Source organism: Ictalurus furcatus, chromosome 26, assembly GCF_023375685.1.
Source record: "Ictalurus furcatus strain D&B chromosome 26, Billie_1.0, whole genome shotgun sequence".
Taxonomy (NCBI): Eukaryota; Metazoa; Chordata; class Actinopteri; order Siluriformes; family Ictaluridae; genus Ictalurus; species Ictalurus furcatus.
This window is the reverse complement of record NC_071280.1, coordinates 10,339,428-10,352,998: the sequence shown is the minus strand read 5'-3', so window position 1 is coordinate 10,352,998 and position 13,571 is coordinate 10,339,428. Positions and strand designations below refer to the sequence as shown.

At 39.3% G+C, this 13,571-nt stretch overlaps 3 protein-coding genes across 3 annotated transcripts; 1 reads left to right on the top strand and 2 right to left on the bottom strand.

Annotated features, from left to right (window-relative positions):
- The first annotated feature begins 500 nt into the window (after positions 1 to 500).
- Positions 501 to 4,198, top strand: LOC128602403 (inositol 1,4,5-trisphosphate receptor-interacting protein). Its single transcript, XM_053616170.1, has 2 exons — positions 501 to 1,083; positions 1,538 to 4,198. Exon 2 carries the CDS (start codon positions 1,539 to 1,541, stop codon positions 3,633 to 3,635), a length of 2,097 nt encoding a protein of 698 aa, XP_053472145.1. The 5' UTR covers positions 501 to 1,083; position 1,538; the 3' UTR covers positions 3,636 to 4,198.
- Positions 4,199 to 4,669: 471 nt separating this feature from the next.
- Positions 4,670 to 6,666, bottom strand: LOC128602402 (zona pellucida sperm-binding protein 3-like). Its single transcript, XM_053616169.1, has 5 exons — positions 6,603 to 6,666; positions 6,344 to 6,527; positions 5,703 to 5,846; positions 5,502 to 5,628; positions 4,670 to 5,373 (listed from the first exon to the last, which is right to left on the bottom strand). The coding sequence occupies exons 1-5, from the start codon at positions 6,664 to 6,666 to the stop codon at positions 5,281 to 5,283; spliced, it is 612 nt and encodes a 203-aa protein (XP_053472144.1). The 3' UTR covers positions 4,670 to 5,280.
- Positions 6,667 to 11,217: 4,551 nt separating this feature from the next.
- Positions 11,218 to 13,202, bottom strand: LOC128602401 (zona pellucida sperm-binding protein 3-like). Its single transcript, XM_053616168.1, has 6 exons — positions 12,963 to 13,202; positions 12,733 to 12,845; positions 12,556 to 12,653; positions 11,850 to 12,024; positions 11,562 to 11,772; positions 11,218 to 11,449 (listed from the first exon to the last, which is right to left on the bottom strand). Exons 1-6 carry the CDS (start codon positions 13,200 to 13,202, stop codon positions 11,357 to 11,359), a joined length of 930 nt encoding a protein of 309 aa, XP_053472143.1. The 3' UTR covers positions 11,218 to 11,356.
- Between the last annotated feature and the right edge of the window lie 369 nt (positions 13,203 to 13,571).

Sequence of the window (13,571 nt, the reverse complement as noted above, 5' to 3'; positions counted from 1 at the left end):
TCTGATCTTGTTTGTGGAAGTGTATCATGGCATGAACAAAGGAAATTTCTGAGGATCTCAGAAAAAGAGTTGTTGCTCATCAGGTTGGAAAAGGTTACAAAACCATCTCTAAAGAGTTTGGACTCCACCGATCCACAGTCAGACAGATTGTGTACAAATGGAGGAAATTCAAGACCGCTGTTACCTTCTCCAGGAGTGGAGACCAACAAAGATCACTCCAAGAGCAAGACCTGTAATAGGCCGCGAGACCACAAAGGAACCCAGGGTAACTTCTAAGCAACTAAAGGCCTCTCTCACATTGGCTAATGTTAATGTTCATGAGTCCACCATCAGGAGAACACGGAACAACAGTGGTGTGCATGGCAGGGTTACAAGAATAAATCCCCTGCTCTCTAAAAAGAAAATTGCTGCTCATCTGTAGTTTGCTAAAGATCACGTGGACAAGCCAGAAGGCTATTGAAAAATATTTTGTGGATGGATGAGACAAAAATAGAACATTTTCACTTCTCATTTGGTTTAAATGGGAAGTGTTATGTTTGGAGAAAGGAAAAACTCTGCATTCCAGAATAAGAACCGTATCCCATCTGTGAAACATGGTGGTGGTAGTATCATGGTTTGGGCCTGTTTTGCTGCATCTGGGCCAGGACAGCTTGTCATCATTGATGGAACAATGAATTCTGAATTATTTTTATTTATTTATTTATAATTATTATTATTTTTATTTTGTGTCTCATTTGTTTGAGTTCTCTCGATCTACTTTTAGGACTTGTGTGAAAATCCAATGATATTTTATGTCATATTTAAGCACCACTGTATTTGGTATCTTTGGTAACAGCCACTGATTTAGGCCACTGTGCTACAGCACAACACTGTGACCTTGAGCATATTCTCTCTCATGTCTGTGTACAGTGTAACATATTTCAAACAGGATGGAGTCACACATGGGCGGAAGTGTGCTGTCAAGTATGTCTCAATGTGATAGAGAAGCGGTGGTTTAGAGCCCTGTAGTAAACTGCAACCGAATTTCAAACATTGATGCTGAAAGGTTCTATTACTTTTGACCCTAAACACCAATAATTACAGGTAGGTGGATTGAAATATTCTGTTTAATTTGTATTAAAAACAAAACAGTATTTGACCAAAATGATGAAAATGCATCATAAGAAAAAAAGGAAGCTACCCATTCTCTTCAAAGCAGGAAGTTGAGCAGTACTATGAGATGGTGCACTATAAGACACTATAATATCTTACTGGTTAAACAAGCTACTGAAAAGTTCATGTAGTAATCAATTATGAAATGACACATAAAAGGAACAGTATACATCATAACTATGTTTGCAATCTAATGAAGTAATTAGTCTACTACACTATACAATAAACTTCCTGGTAGAAATTGTATTGTAATTTAGGATCACTTTTCTATCCTATGATTTTGGCCTTATTCACATTATTTCGCTCTAAATGTTGAGTTCGTTTGATTTTGTTTTATGTAAGGACATAATGGATCTGACAGAATAAATTCCTTATTTGCTTACAGGATGGAGGAAATGCTTCTGCGAGTGTGTGTAGTAGTGGTCAGCCTGCTGTACATAAAGGACCACACTGTCTTTCAGGAGCAGGAGGAAAACATTATCATGGACATGCAAGAGCGGGAATATTTACTGCAGAAGGAGTCAGCAAAGCTAGAGCAGGAAGTGCACCAGGTGACCACAGGGCTGCCACATTCAAATCAGGAAGTGTCGCAAAGTCATCAAAGAATGACAAATGGGGAAGGGGAGGATTCAGATGTTCAACAAGGCCTGGCAAATGTCAAAGTACAAAATCCACACGAACACGAAATGCCACACAGGGAAGACCAGGATATCGTGCACCAGAATCTGTTGATAAAGGACATTCAGGATGAAGCAGTTCCCCGTACTCATGACAATGTTCCATCAGCATTACATGATGGAGCTATAGTGGATGACAATTTCGCCTCAGAAAAAGGGATACAGCCAGAAATTGTAAGAGCCTCTCAGAATGAAATTAAGAACTTTCAAGAGTATGACATGTTGGAGCACAAGAAGGAAGTGCCACACAATGATCAGAAAATGAAGACACTGAATGAAGACCAAATAAAAGAAGTTCAAGGAAAATCACCTTTAAATGAGTTACAGGATAGTGATAAGAAGTCTTCCCATTTAGATCAGATGGGAGAGAGGAACCACATGCCATCAGAAGAGATACCCGAGGAAAACCCCACTACCTCAAGGCAACAGTCAACAGAGAACCCCTACAACTGGTATTTATGGAAATTACTTTCCCTGATATCATTGATCTGCCTTCTCAGGAAATTCATCAGCAAAAACTCACAAAGCTCAGGAACAATAATTCCCATCAAAGACAAGACTACATCTCCTGGTATATTATCAAAAATATGTATTCCTGACCACCAAGTACTGAGTTGCTTTTATGACCAGTGTGTACAAGTCCCTCCTAGGACATGTGGCCGATTACGCGACTTTGTGGAGGGTTTTGTGGATGAACTTTTGGAAGCTGCAAGGGAAGCTAGCAGTGAAGAAACTGACATGCAGATTGGGGACTTTATCGGAGTCGGGAGCTTATATGAGCTTTGGGCTACAGGCAAGACGATGGTGTGTGACTTGTATGTACCTATAACTGCACCAAGGTCACATGGATTTGATGTTGAACTTTGGAAGGAGAACGATGCTTCATTGTTGAGGTTTGGCAGGATCAAAATGGTGAAGGCTGAAAATACTTCAAATAGTTGCCCTTGCATGGATGAGAACTCCAATAATGAGGACGTGTTATGTCTTCTTCATCCGCACAGTGAGACAAGCAAAGTTATGATAAATGCTGTTGGAGGTCCACTATGCCAGGAAAATACACCATATCTTTCTAAAAAACAAGTAGTGATATGGTTTAGAACAATGATTATGAATGGATGGAGAGAAATCAGTCATAAGTATGAATTTGAGCTAGGATTTCGCAACCAGATGGCTCCTGGGGCTTTGAGAGTTCGATTCAGATCAGGGCAGATTGTTCTGTTCAATATTACACCTGTGGTCCAGGTCAAAGCTTCAAAAGTGTACTTAGTGTCTTATCTCTCCACTAATCAAAACATCTCAGACATTCACTGGCCCATTTCCTTCGCTAGTTATGAAAATGCCCTCTTTCAGTACTTCAGCAGAATTCTTCCATACAATTCATGCCATATTGAGTGCCTCCAAATTCTCTCTTTTCTTCACAAACAGCAAAATAGTTTAACAGGGAAGTGTGGGCTTACAAGTCATCACCTCAAGTCTGCATTGCTACATCTGTTGATGTGCAAGCCCACAGAGTGGAAACACGAGCAGCTTACTGGCAGACTGAACGATATGCTAACATTTCTTGAGCAGAGGCTTGAAGCAAAAGTATTCCACCATGCTTTAGTTGGGAATTCTCTTGTTTCTAAAGACATTGGGCTTCCTAAGGAATTTCAAATGGCAAAGCCAACCAATATTTTCCTGCCAATGGTTTTGAATGAAGAATGTTACTTGAAAACTGTCCACCATTTTCAGGAATTAGTGAAAAATGCACCTGTACTTTTCCAGGAGTATGGCTCAATGAAAAGCTCAGGATTACAGAAGAAATAAAAAATAAAGTTTAATTACTTACTAGAGATGCACCAACGTCACTGATTATCAGCGCATCTCTAGTAAATATAACTTTTTTTGTTGAATCGGCCGATAAAGGCTATTTTTCCACACTATCGGCCATTGGCTGATAATTTAAAAACATCCAATGATCAGGGCCGATTATATCCCTTCAGTCAAAAGAGGGTGTGTAAAATTTCGTGCTGTGTGTAAAAGATGTCTCTTGTGTGGAATGATTACAAAACTGCAATTTGTAAGCTCTGTACCCCTAAAATTTTACACCAGAATTGAGCAGCGGTGAAGGAGTTTTGGCCTAGCGTCTAACCCCCCCAATGCTGCATTAAAGCACCAGTACACAGTTGAAAGATTTAAATGAAGAGAGGTTAAACTATATATACACAGAAAAATATATTTGTATAGTTTCATATCCAGTTAATATAAGAAGTTTATATTAGGCTTGTATTTCACCAGTTTGTTCAGTGATGAAGTAGAAATGCTTTTGTTTGTGGTGAGTGAATGAGCTTAACAGGTTTTTTTTTTTTTTTTTTTTTTTTTTTTTTTTTAAGAAGTCCATGTTATGAAATAACATGGACTAAGTTAAGAAATCTTACCTTCATCTTTAGAAAGTAATGTGTTTTCTGTTTATGAGATCAGTTACTGTGAAACAACTTGTTGAAACAGAATAAAATTATTTGCATTTTTTTCATAATTATTAAAGGCGGCATAAAAGACAGCACTATCAACCTCAGTTGAGATCACCCTGAATAATCAGTTATCGGCTGAAAAATTTAGTTTCAGTGCATCTCGATTTAGATAAACAGTAATGCTTCTCAAATGCCTGCACCTTGGCATTTGGCAATATAAGCAACCACTGCAAATATTGACATGTTTCCAGCCAAGTTAGACTTTAAAGGAAAATATTTATAATGCTCTAAGCCATATGCATGTCTGAAGTTGTGTGCTTATTACAGTTCTGACCAATTAAGTATTATCCCCCCCATGTACTGTATAGCCATGTTTCAATAAACAAAGAAATTAAAGAACAGTAATGCCACCCTGCCACCATTTCAGTTCTTTTTATACTGCAGGAGACAGTTTCTCAACAGTCAGACTTTATTATGCAACATTTAGCAAAAGCCCAAGTATAAAGATTACTATGCATTAATTGATCACTTCATCAAAGACATCCCAAAACATCTCAAATCCTCCACGAGACAGGGCTTCTTCCACTACTTCCATTTTGGATTTTGTTGCAGGCTGGTCATTCTGGCTCTTCTCAACCATCCAGGCATTGCTGGAGATCCTTGTACTCACTACATTTATAAATAAATAAAAAAAAATAAAAATAGACCTCTGCTACTATAGAAATATAACAGTAAGAACTGCTTCACTAAAGCCATTTCAAATTGATAAGTTTCAACTGATCACATGACAAAACTACACTTCCTCTCCCATGAAATGGGGAACAAGTACAATTTCATAGCATAATGACTGACTTGAGGGCTCTGGAGCAGGACAGGAAGAATCACAGCAAGCACAGACAGCATCATCTCCATACAACTCTGACCACCTAAAGCACAGGAGTAAGAGCATTTTATATTGTTCAGTCAAAAGAGTTTGCTTCAGTTGTGCAACAACTTTAACCTCACCCTTGTGTATCTGCATTGTAGGAACAAGATTTTGTGTTTGAAGTTGGTATTTCTGGTCCCAGATACATTTCACAATGAATGAACATTTCCTGGGAAAGGGAACATTGACATGTTAGGACAAATCTGCTTTAATGCTAACAAAGCAAAACAATTTCACTCAAATTCCTTACCAGGATATTGGACAGGGTCAACTTATTACATGCTTTTACACAGTTACCGTTTTGTTTTCAGGTTGGGAGACCATGTCCTTAAACAGAAGGGCTCCCACAGAGAACCTTAATGTGGCCTTATTCTCACTAGGGTAGAACTTGCTTTGAGAGGTCTTCTTACTATCCACCATGCATCTGCACAGAAGGATGAATTAAAGTTGCATGGAACTGTAAATTTAATCAAAGGCTAGTATTAGCAAATTCCTTACCCATAGTTATCCAACACAGTGTATTTAGGTGTAGTGTCAGGGTTCTGAGAAGCAGTGATGTAGCACTTGCTTAAGTAGAGCCTCGTTCCAGCATGACCATGGGGAGCCATGGCCTCAAAGTACATGGGCTGGCCAATTGTATAACTGTGCAACATACCCAGAGGTTCCCAATTCTCTGTAAGGAACAGGGGTAGTCATTTGAATCATCCTCAAAAATGGATGGTCATCTTACCAATATGGCATAATGAATGTTCAGAGGCACATTAATACTCAATGGCTTAATTAAAAGGCATATTAAGAGCATCCAATTCTTCAAAGGGCCAAAAATTCAGATCTGGCAATACTGGTATGGTCAAGATGGAGTCAGTGAAAAGCACAGATTTAGAATCAAGGTGTCATTTTGTATGTAAAAGGATAAACACTGTCCAACACTCAAGTACGTTTATTACACAATCTGGCCTTACATGTAAGGAAGGTTGAGTACTTACCATCTACAGGTGTGAGGGAGACTCCACCTTGTAAGCTCAAGAAGACAGTCCCTGCTTCCACTTGAGGATGATAGCCAACATTATAGGAGCGGAAGTGCCTTTAAAGCAAGTATTAACATTTAGCCTTACTAGAAGCAGCCCAATCAATTGTACATGTTGAGAATGAGGAGTTCTAACTTGTTGTAACGACACTCCAGTGGCACAGAAAATGGTAGCTCACGAATAACTGGTTCATCGGTCAGAGGCTCATAGGACAACACATTTGAATAGAGGACACGGTTCTCATTTTCCTGTAATGACACAGAAATTGAAAAACTGTGGCAAATACACAACAGTTCTTAAGTCTACTTTGAGCCCAATATAGAATGCAAATTCATTCCCAAACTCGGCCAATTAGAAATACATACATGACGTTGTACATTGCAGCTGTTGATGGGATATAGGAAGTAGTAATACTCAGCTGTATCCTTATTCATGGTACATGTTCCCACTTTGAGATATTTCCCAGCATCTGGATTGGTAAAGAGACTCTTCTGAACCCTCACATAAATCCGGTCAATGTGGCACAAAAGCTCTATACTTCTTGATTTAGAAGGCAAGGGAGCTGCTGTTGCAGGAGTAGGTGATGGCAGCAATATAGACTTCATCAAAGCAGGTACTGGTCTAAGGTTTCTTGCAGGTTTAAAAATAAGCTTATGGACATCTGAAGAGCGGATTTGCTGAAATTGTGGTAATTTCAAGGGTGGACACGGAGTATGAAGAGTTGGGTTTACTGGAGTCTGAGCCTTGTATTTTGGCGAGGATTCCTCCAGATCAGGCCATGAGTCATCAGATGCAGCTTCATCAAGCATAGAAGGAAAAGGACTCACCATGCAAATCAGCACCACCAAGAGTACCACAGCTTTCAATAACATTTTTTCACAAATCCAAAAGACCTCCAAGAATACTTTTCAACCCAAACTTAGTTTATTTATAGCAGTTCATGAGGCGGCAGAGGTGTGGTTATGGTGTGATTGGGTGTGCCCTGCACCTGGAGTTAATTGGCTCAACCAACTTGTGATTGGCTGTAGAAGGACTATTTATTCTATACAAAGTATGACCTCTGCTGGTGAAGTTGCTAGTGTCCTCTGTGTGTGTGTGTGTGTGTGTGTGTGTGTGTGTGTGTGTGTGTGTGTGTGTGTGTGTGTGTGTGTGTGTGTGTAACTTTACATACAGTATATTCTGTACTATTTACTGTAGATAGATAGATAGATAGATTTTATGTAGTAATATATTTAAGCCCATTAAATAATTTATTTCTTTAGTCACTTTGAGGGATTTCTAAGAATAATCACAGCAATATTGTCAGTAAAAGCAACAGATTCGAGGCAAACAGAGAAGTTTTCTTTTTATTTCACATTATGGCTGCTAGTAGATGTACTGCAGGATGTAGGATTTGTCTTAGCAGGAAGTTCCCCAAACCTACCGAAGACACAGTGACCACTCCAACTCAGCATTAATGGTGGGTGCACTTATAGTCATACATTTTCTAGAGCTAGGATTACTTCTAGAATATATATACTCAGCAAAAAAAGAAACGTCCCTTTTTCACGAGACTATTTTAAAGATCATTTTGTAAAACCCAAATAAGCTTTACAGATCATGTCTAGAATATATATATACTCAGCAAAAAAAGAAACAAAAAAAGTTTTCAGGAGACTGTATTTTAAATATAATTTTGTAAAATCCAAAGAATAGACATGTGCACCTGTGGAACAGTCCTTAAGACACGAACAGTTTACAGGCGGTAGGCAATTAAGGTCTCGGTTACAATAAGTTAGGACACTAAAGAGACCTTTGTACTGACTCTGAAATACACCAGAAGAAAGTTGGCTAGGGTTCCTGCGTGAACATGCCATAGACCTGCTGCAGGGAGGTATGAGGACTGCAGATGTGGCCAGAGCAATAAACTGCAATGTCTGTAATGTAAGATGCCTAAGACAGTGCTACAGGGAGACAAGACGGACAGCTGATCGTCGTTGAAGTGGAAAATTACATGTAACCATGTGTCCCCCAGACGTGATGAGAACTTGCAAATGCCTTGGTGGAAGAGTGGAGTAACATCTCACAGCAAGAGCTGACAAATCTGGTACAGTCCATGAGGATGAGATGCTCTGTAGTACTTAAAGAAGCTGGTGGACACCAGATACTGACTGTTACTTTTAATATTGACCCCCTATTTGTTCAGGGTGTCATTGTCTCATTTCTGTTCATCAAATGTCTGTGAAACTTCTTCAGTTTATGTCTCAGTTGTTAAAATGTGAGAGGATGTTTCTTTTTTTGCTGAGTATATATTTTGAGGTACTTGACAGCCACAGCACTTCTTTAAAAGACCTTTCTTAAAAGCTTTTACAAGTGAAAACACTGTGTGGTGGTGGTGCAAGAATGAAAACACATTACAATTATAATCTCTAAAGAGGACAACATGGCTCTGTTGGACTCTGTTGCATCTGCTCTTTTGTTTTTATGTATTTTGAAAATGTTACATTCAATCAAGCTACATTCAAATGAAGAGTGTATAGGCTAGTTTAGTCTTGTCACTATCCTGGCACGCAACACTATCATAGGAGCTCAGCTGTTAAATGCACAAATTTCCCTGTCCACTGACCTCTGCTAAACAAACTAGCATTGTGTCTCAAAACACATACTTGTATACTATTCTATACCACTGTACTAACACTAACTGCCTTTTCTATAACAGTTAGTGTTTCAATTGTAAAAATCTCTCATATAGTCTTCAAACCTACCGAAAGGTCTGTTTTGCATATCAGTCTTCTGGATTTTCTAGATTAGTAAATACTTTTGTACGGTCAGAGTTTTTGACTTGAGATGCATGTTGTGATGCGTCCGAAAGCACAATCAAGCTGACAGTGGAAAGTTTTAAAGAAAAACAGAGCTACTCAGTCTGCATGAGGAGCTGCTTCTGCATGTGCAGAAGCAGCCCCTCATGCAGCCCCTCGTGCAGCCCCTCTTTGCATCAGGCCATATCATCACTCTGGCATGGATTATTTTCCTATATGAACACGCCACTCATGTTTTATTCCTTATATATCGTTTGAAGCTATATGTGACAGCAGAAAAACCTGCACCCTTTCAAACACACCTGCTGACTTTTGGAAAAAGCTGTGTCATTACATTCAAGTTCACACTTCCACTAGACTAGTCAATCAGTGCAAGGAATATTCCTTTAGTCTTGAAGTCACTTATGTTACACATGTGTTACTAACTAAATAAAATGTTAAAATGTTACAGTGGTTCCTAAATTGTATTGTAGTGTATTGTGAAATGTAAGGTTTAGGATCAGAGAAATTCATAATTGCAATTTGTGGTTGTATGCCCAGATGGGTTGGGAACTCCTGGGTGGTTTTGTTGAACTATCAATTAAACATTTATTTTCAAACTTTCAGGCTTCAATGTTCCTCAAAAAAGAAACATTAATCCATGAATACATAGTTACAGTAGGTGCAGTGACCAGTATATACACTAGGGGGTGGCAGAACCAGCCAACCTAAATAAAGTTTCCTTTAATTTTTTATTTATTTTTTTTTTTATGGGGGGTAGGGGAGAGAGTTCAGGGCAGGGGCATAATTTTGCATTACAAAACTAAAAAAAAAGTTCCTTTTTATATCACAGTGTGGTTGAATGCTTGAATCTGATTGGACAGAAGGGGTATACACTGAGTGTCAGATCACATTGGAGGGTTCAAAACTACTACACTATCCATCATTTCAGATTCATGTCTCGACTGTCTTGGCCACCATTTTATTAGAGAGAAACAGAAGAATGCTCTTTTGGTGTATTTTTGAATGCCCTTGACAGATCTGTGGCACTTAATCACCTGACCGAGTCAAGTTCCTGCCTTCACCCCCCCCCCCAAATATGCTTCCTCCCTCTTTCCTCATGCCACTCCCTCTGAAAGTCAGGCTGCTTCAATCAAAGTTGGCAGAGTGAGTTTTGATACTCAAACTGGAAAAATTGAGATACAAGTGTCAGTCCTACAGAAAATTGTGCTTTTCCACACTGCTGATTATAACCTCATGACTGTCCACTTGGGGGTGGATAAAACACTACCACTCAGTTCAATTTCTAATGGCCAGGGATTTATGGAGGTCCACTCTTTATAGAACTACTACACATGCCTCTGCCACTTCAGATAATATACAGTAGACTAATGATTATGAGGGCAAGCAGGCTTATAACAAACCTGGGCAAGTGTGGATGTTGCAACACTTGTTTAGAATTAAGTGAGTAGATAACTGAAAAGCCAATTCATATTTCTGCCACTATATTTAGATGGAGTTACTTTACAGATGAGCTGTCCAACCCTCACAGGACTTGGTGAATTATACCCCTATACGTGTCTCAGCGCATGTTTCAATAAGTATTCCTCCATTAGCTTTCAATTTCTGTAATCTCAAACTAAATTAAGCATATACACTGCCCAATCCATGAACACATGCAATAGAATTTTTCTAAGATCAGTTGCTGGAATATATTTACACAGCCCCTTTTAAGTACAAAGGCTCTACGGCACATGTAAAAGGTTGTATGATTGCTGTAGATTTCTTTACTTGAAAGTCTGGTACTTCGACCATTTCCACCCCAATCCCAGTACCTTTAGAATTACAAGAGACCTAATTATTAATTTGTTTATTTTTTTTCAGTCAGACTTTATTATGCAATGTGTAGCAACAGAGGCAAAGATCAATCATTCTTTAAACCCTTTTTTCATCAGCTTTGTCCCAGAAGAGCTCCAACTCTGGATAATTCAGGACTTCCTCCCTTGATTGCGTGGGTTGGTCACCCTTAACCCCCCAGGCACCACTGGAGATAATCTTCAGAGTCACTATATCAGGAGTCAAAACATTTAAATTTTGCACTCATGCAAAAAAAAAAAAAAAAAAAAAAAAAAAAAAAAAAAAAAAGAGTACCCCCCCCCCCCCAAAAAAAAAAAAACCCACACAATGACCAACCTGAGGGATCTGGGGCAGGACAGGAAGTGTCACAGCAAGCACAAGCCAAGTCACTTCCATACAACTCTGACCACCTAGAAGCACAGCAACAAGTCATTTTATATATTTGTGTAAGTCAAAGAAAGTTTGCTTCCATAATGCAATACCATGAACCTCACCCTTGTGCATCTGCCATGTAGGAACATGATTTTGTTCCTGAAGTTGGTAATTCTGGCCCCAGGAACATCTCACAATGAATGAACATTTCCTGGGAGCGGTTCAGAAGAAAGAAAGTCACAGGTCAAAATTCTATGTTGTACAAGGTTTTTGCAGCAAATTAAGCTGCATTAGCATTAGTATTCTTTAGCATGTGCCTAAACATCTCTATGCAGGCAAGCAAACAGCATGTTAAATTCCCTACCAGGATGTTGACAGACAGGGTCAGCTTCACATGTTGCATTTACCTTCTTTTCAGTAGGATCAGAGACCATGTCCTTAAACATAAGGGCTCCCACAGAGAACCTTAATGTGGCCTTGTCCTCACTAGGGTAAAACTTGCTTTGAGGAGTGTTCTTACCATCCACCATGCATCTGCACAGAAGAATTATTTAAAGCTGCCAAATACACCATATCAAAATGCATAAAGCAAAGGCTAGCAAATTCCTTACCCATAGTTATCCATCACAGTGTATTTAGGTGTAGTGTCAGGGTTCTGAGAAGCAGTGATGTAGCACTTGCTTAAGTAGAGCCTCATTCCAGCATGACCATGGGGAGTCACGGCCTCAAAGTACATGGGCTGGCCAATCATAAAGGTCTGCCAACTAGCAAGGGGCTTCCAATTCTCTGTAAGAGAGTTCATCTTTACATGAAAGCACACCTCCCCTAAAGCAACAGTTGTTCCACAAAACAGCTCATTTAATGTACTCTGGTTTTCTGATGACCATAAGACAAAGTGGCCTCTTACAAAATTAAGTAGACACCTGGTTCACCACCCAACATGGTCAATTGCTATTTCTTCAAAAAGGGATACTGTAGTTAGCTTACTGGGATTGAATAATATTCATTCACAGAGGACCAGTAGCTTTCCAGAATGGAAGTGTGGGAAAGGACAGTCAGGCAGTGCTAACAAGGCTAATGTTTCTAGTCACATTAACATTTAAACCAATCCTACTAGTTTAGGCTCAGCTCATTATTGCACTGACAGCAGATTCACAGTACAACCAAGCAACAACATGAAAGTTGAACTTATTTAAAAAAAGCATTTTTGCATGAACCCAAAAGGATAAGTGAGCACTGCCCAACACTGAAATATTTTAGTATTATTACTAGGCTTATGACATTTGGCCTTACATGTAAGGAAGGTTGAGTACTTACCATCTACAGGTGTGAGGGAGACTCCACCTTGTAAGCTCAAGAAGACAGTCCCTGCTTCCACTTGAGGATGATAGCCAACATTATAGGAGCGGAAGTGCCTTTAAAGCAAGTATTAACATTTAGCCTTACTAGAAGCAGCCCAATCAATTGTACATGTTGAGAATGAGGAGTTCTAACTTGTTGTAACGACACTCCAGTGGCACAGAAAATGGTAGCTCACGAATAACTGGTTCATCGGTCAGAGGCTCATAGGACAACACATTTGAATAGAGGACACGGTTCTCATTTTCCTGTAATGACACAGAAATTGAAAAACTGTGGCAAATACACAACAGTTCTTAAGTCTACTTTGAGCCCAATATAGAATGCAAATTCATTCCCAAACTCGGCCAATTAGAAATACATACATGACGTTGTACGTTGCAGCTGTTGATGGGATATAGGAAGTAGTAATACTCAGCTGTATCCTTATTCATGGTACATGTTCCCACTTTGAGATATTTCCCAGCATCTGGACTGGTAAAGAGACTCTTCTGAACCCTCACATAAATCCGGTCAATGTGGCACAAAAGCTCTATACTTCTTGGTTTAGAAGGCAAGGGAGCTGCTGTTGCAGGAGTAGGTGATGGCAGCAATATAGACTTCATCAAAGCAGGTACTGGTCTAAGGTTTCTTGCAGGTTTAAAAATAAACTTATGGACATCTGAAGAGCTGATTTGCTGAAATTGTGGTAATTTCAAGGGTGGACACGGAGTATGAAGAGTTGGGTTTACTGGAGTCTGAGCCTTGTATTTTGGCGAGGATTCCTCCAGATCAGGCCATGAGTCATCAGATGCAGCTTCATCAAGCATAGAAGGAAAAGGACTCACCATGCAAATCAGCACCACCAAGAGTACCACAGCTTTCAATAACATTTTTTGTACTGTTAAAAGACCTCTAAATGAAATCTAAAAGACTTCCAAGAATACCTTTCAAATTAAACTTAGCCTATTTATAGCAATTCATGAGGCGGCAGA

Bases quoted from the DNA above. Each gene is read 5' to 3' on its own strand.
- LOC128602403 (XM_053616170.1), top strand. From the start codon at position 1,539: ATGGAGGAAATGCTTCTGCGAGTGTGTGTAGTAGTGGTCAGCCTGCTG.
- LOC128602402 (XM_053616169.1), bottom strand. From the start codon at position 6,666: ATGAATAAGGATACAGCTGAGTATTACTACTTCCTATATCCCATCAAC. The intron at 5,629-5,702 runs GTAAGGAATTTG...CCTTCTGTGCAG, and splicing joins ACTGTGTTGGATAACTATGG to ATGCATGGTGGATAGTAAGA. The intron at 5,374-5,501 runs GTAACTGTGTAA...TCCCTTTCCCAG, and splicing joins CCCAACCTGAAAACAAAACG to GAAATGTTCATTCATTGTGA.
- LOC128602401 (XM_053616168.1), bottom strand. From the start codon at position 13,202: ATGAAGTCTATATTGCTGCCATCACCTACTCCTGCAACAGCAGCTCCC. The intron at 12,654-12,732 runs GTTAGAACTCCT...CTTGCTTTAAAG, and splicing joins CTGGAGTGTCGTTACAACAA to GCACTTCCGCTCCTATAATG. The intron at 11,450-11,561 runs GTTTAGGCACAT...AACCGCTCCCAG, and splicing joins TTGCTTGCCTGCATAGAGAT to GAAATGTTCATTCATTGTGA.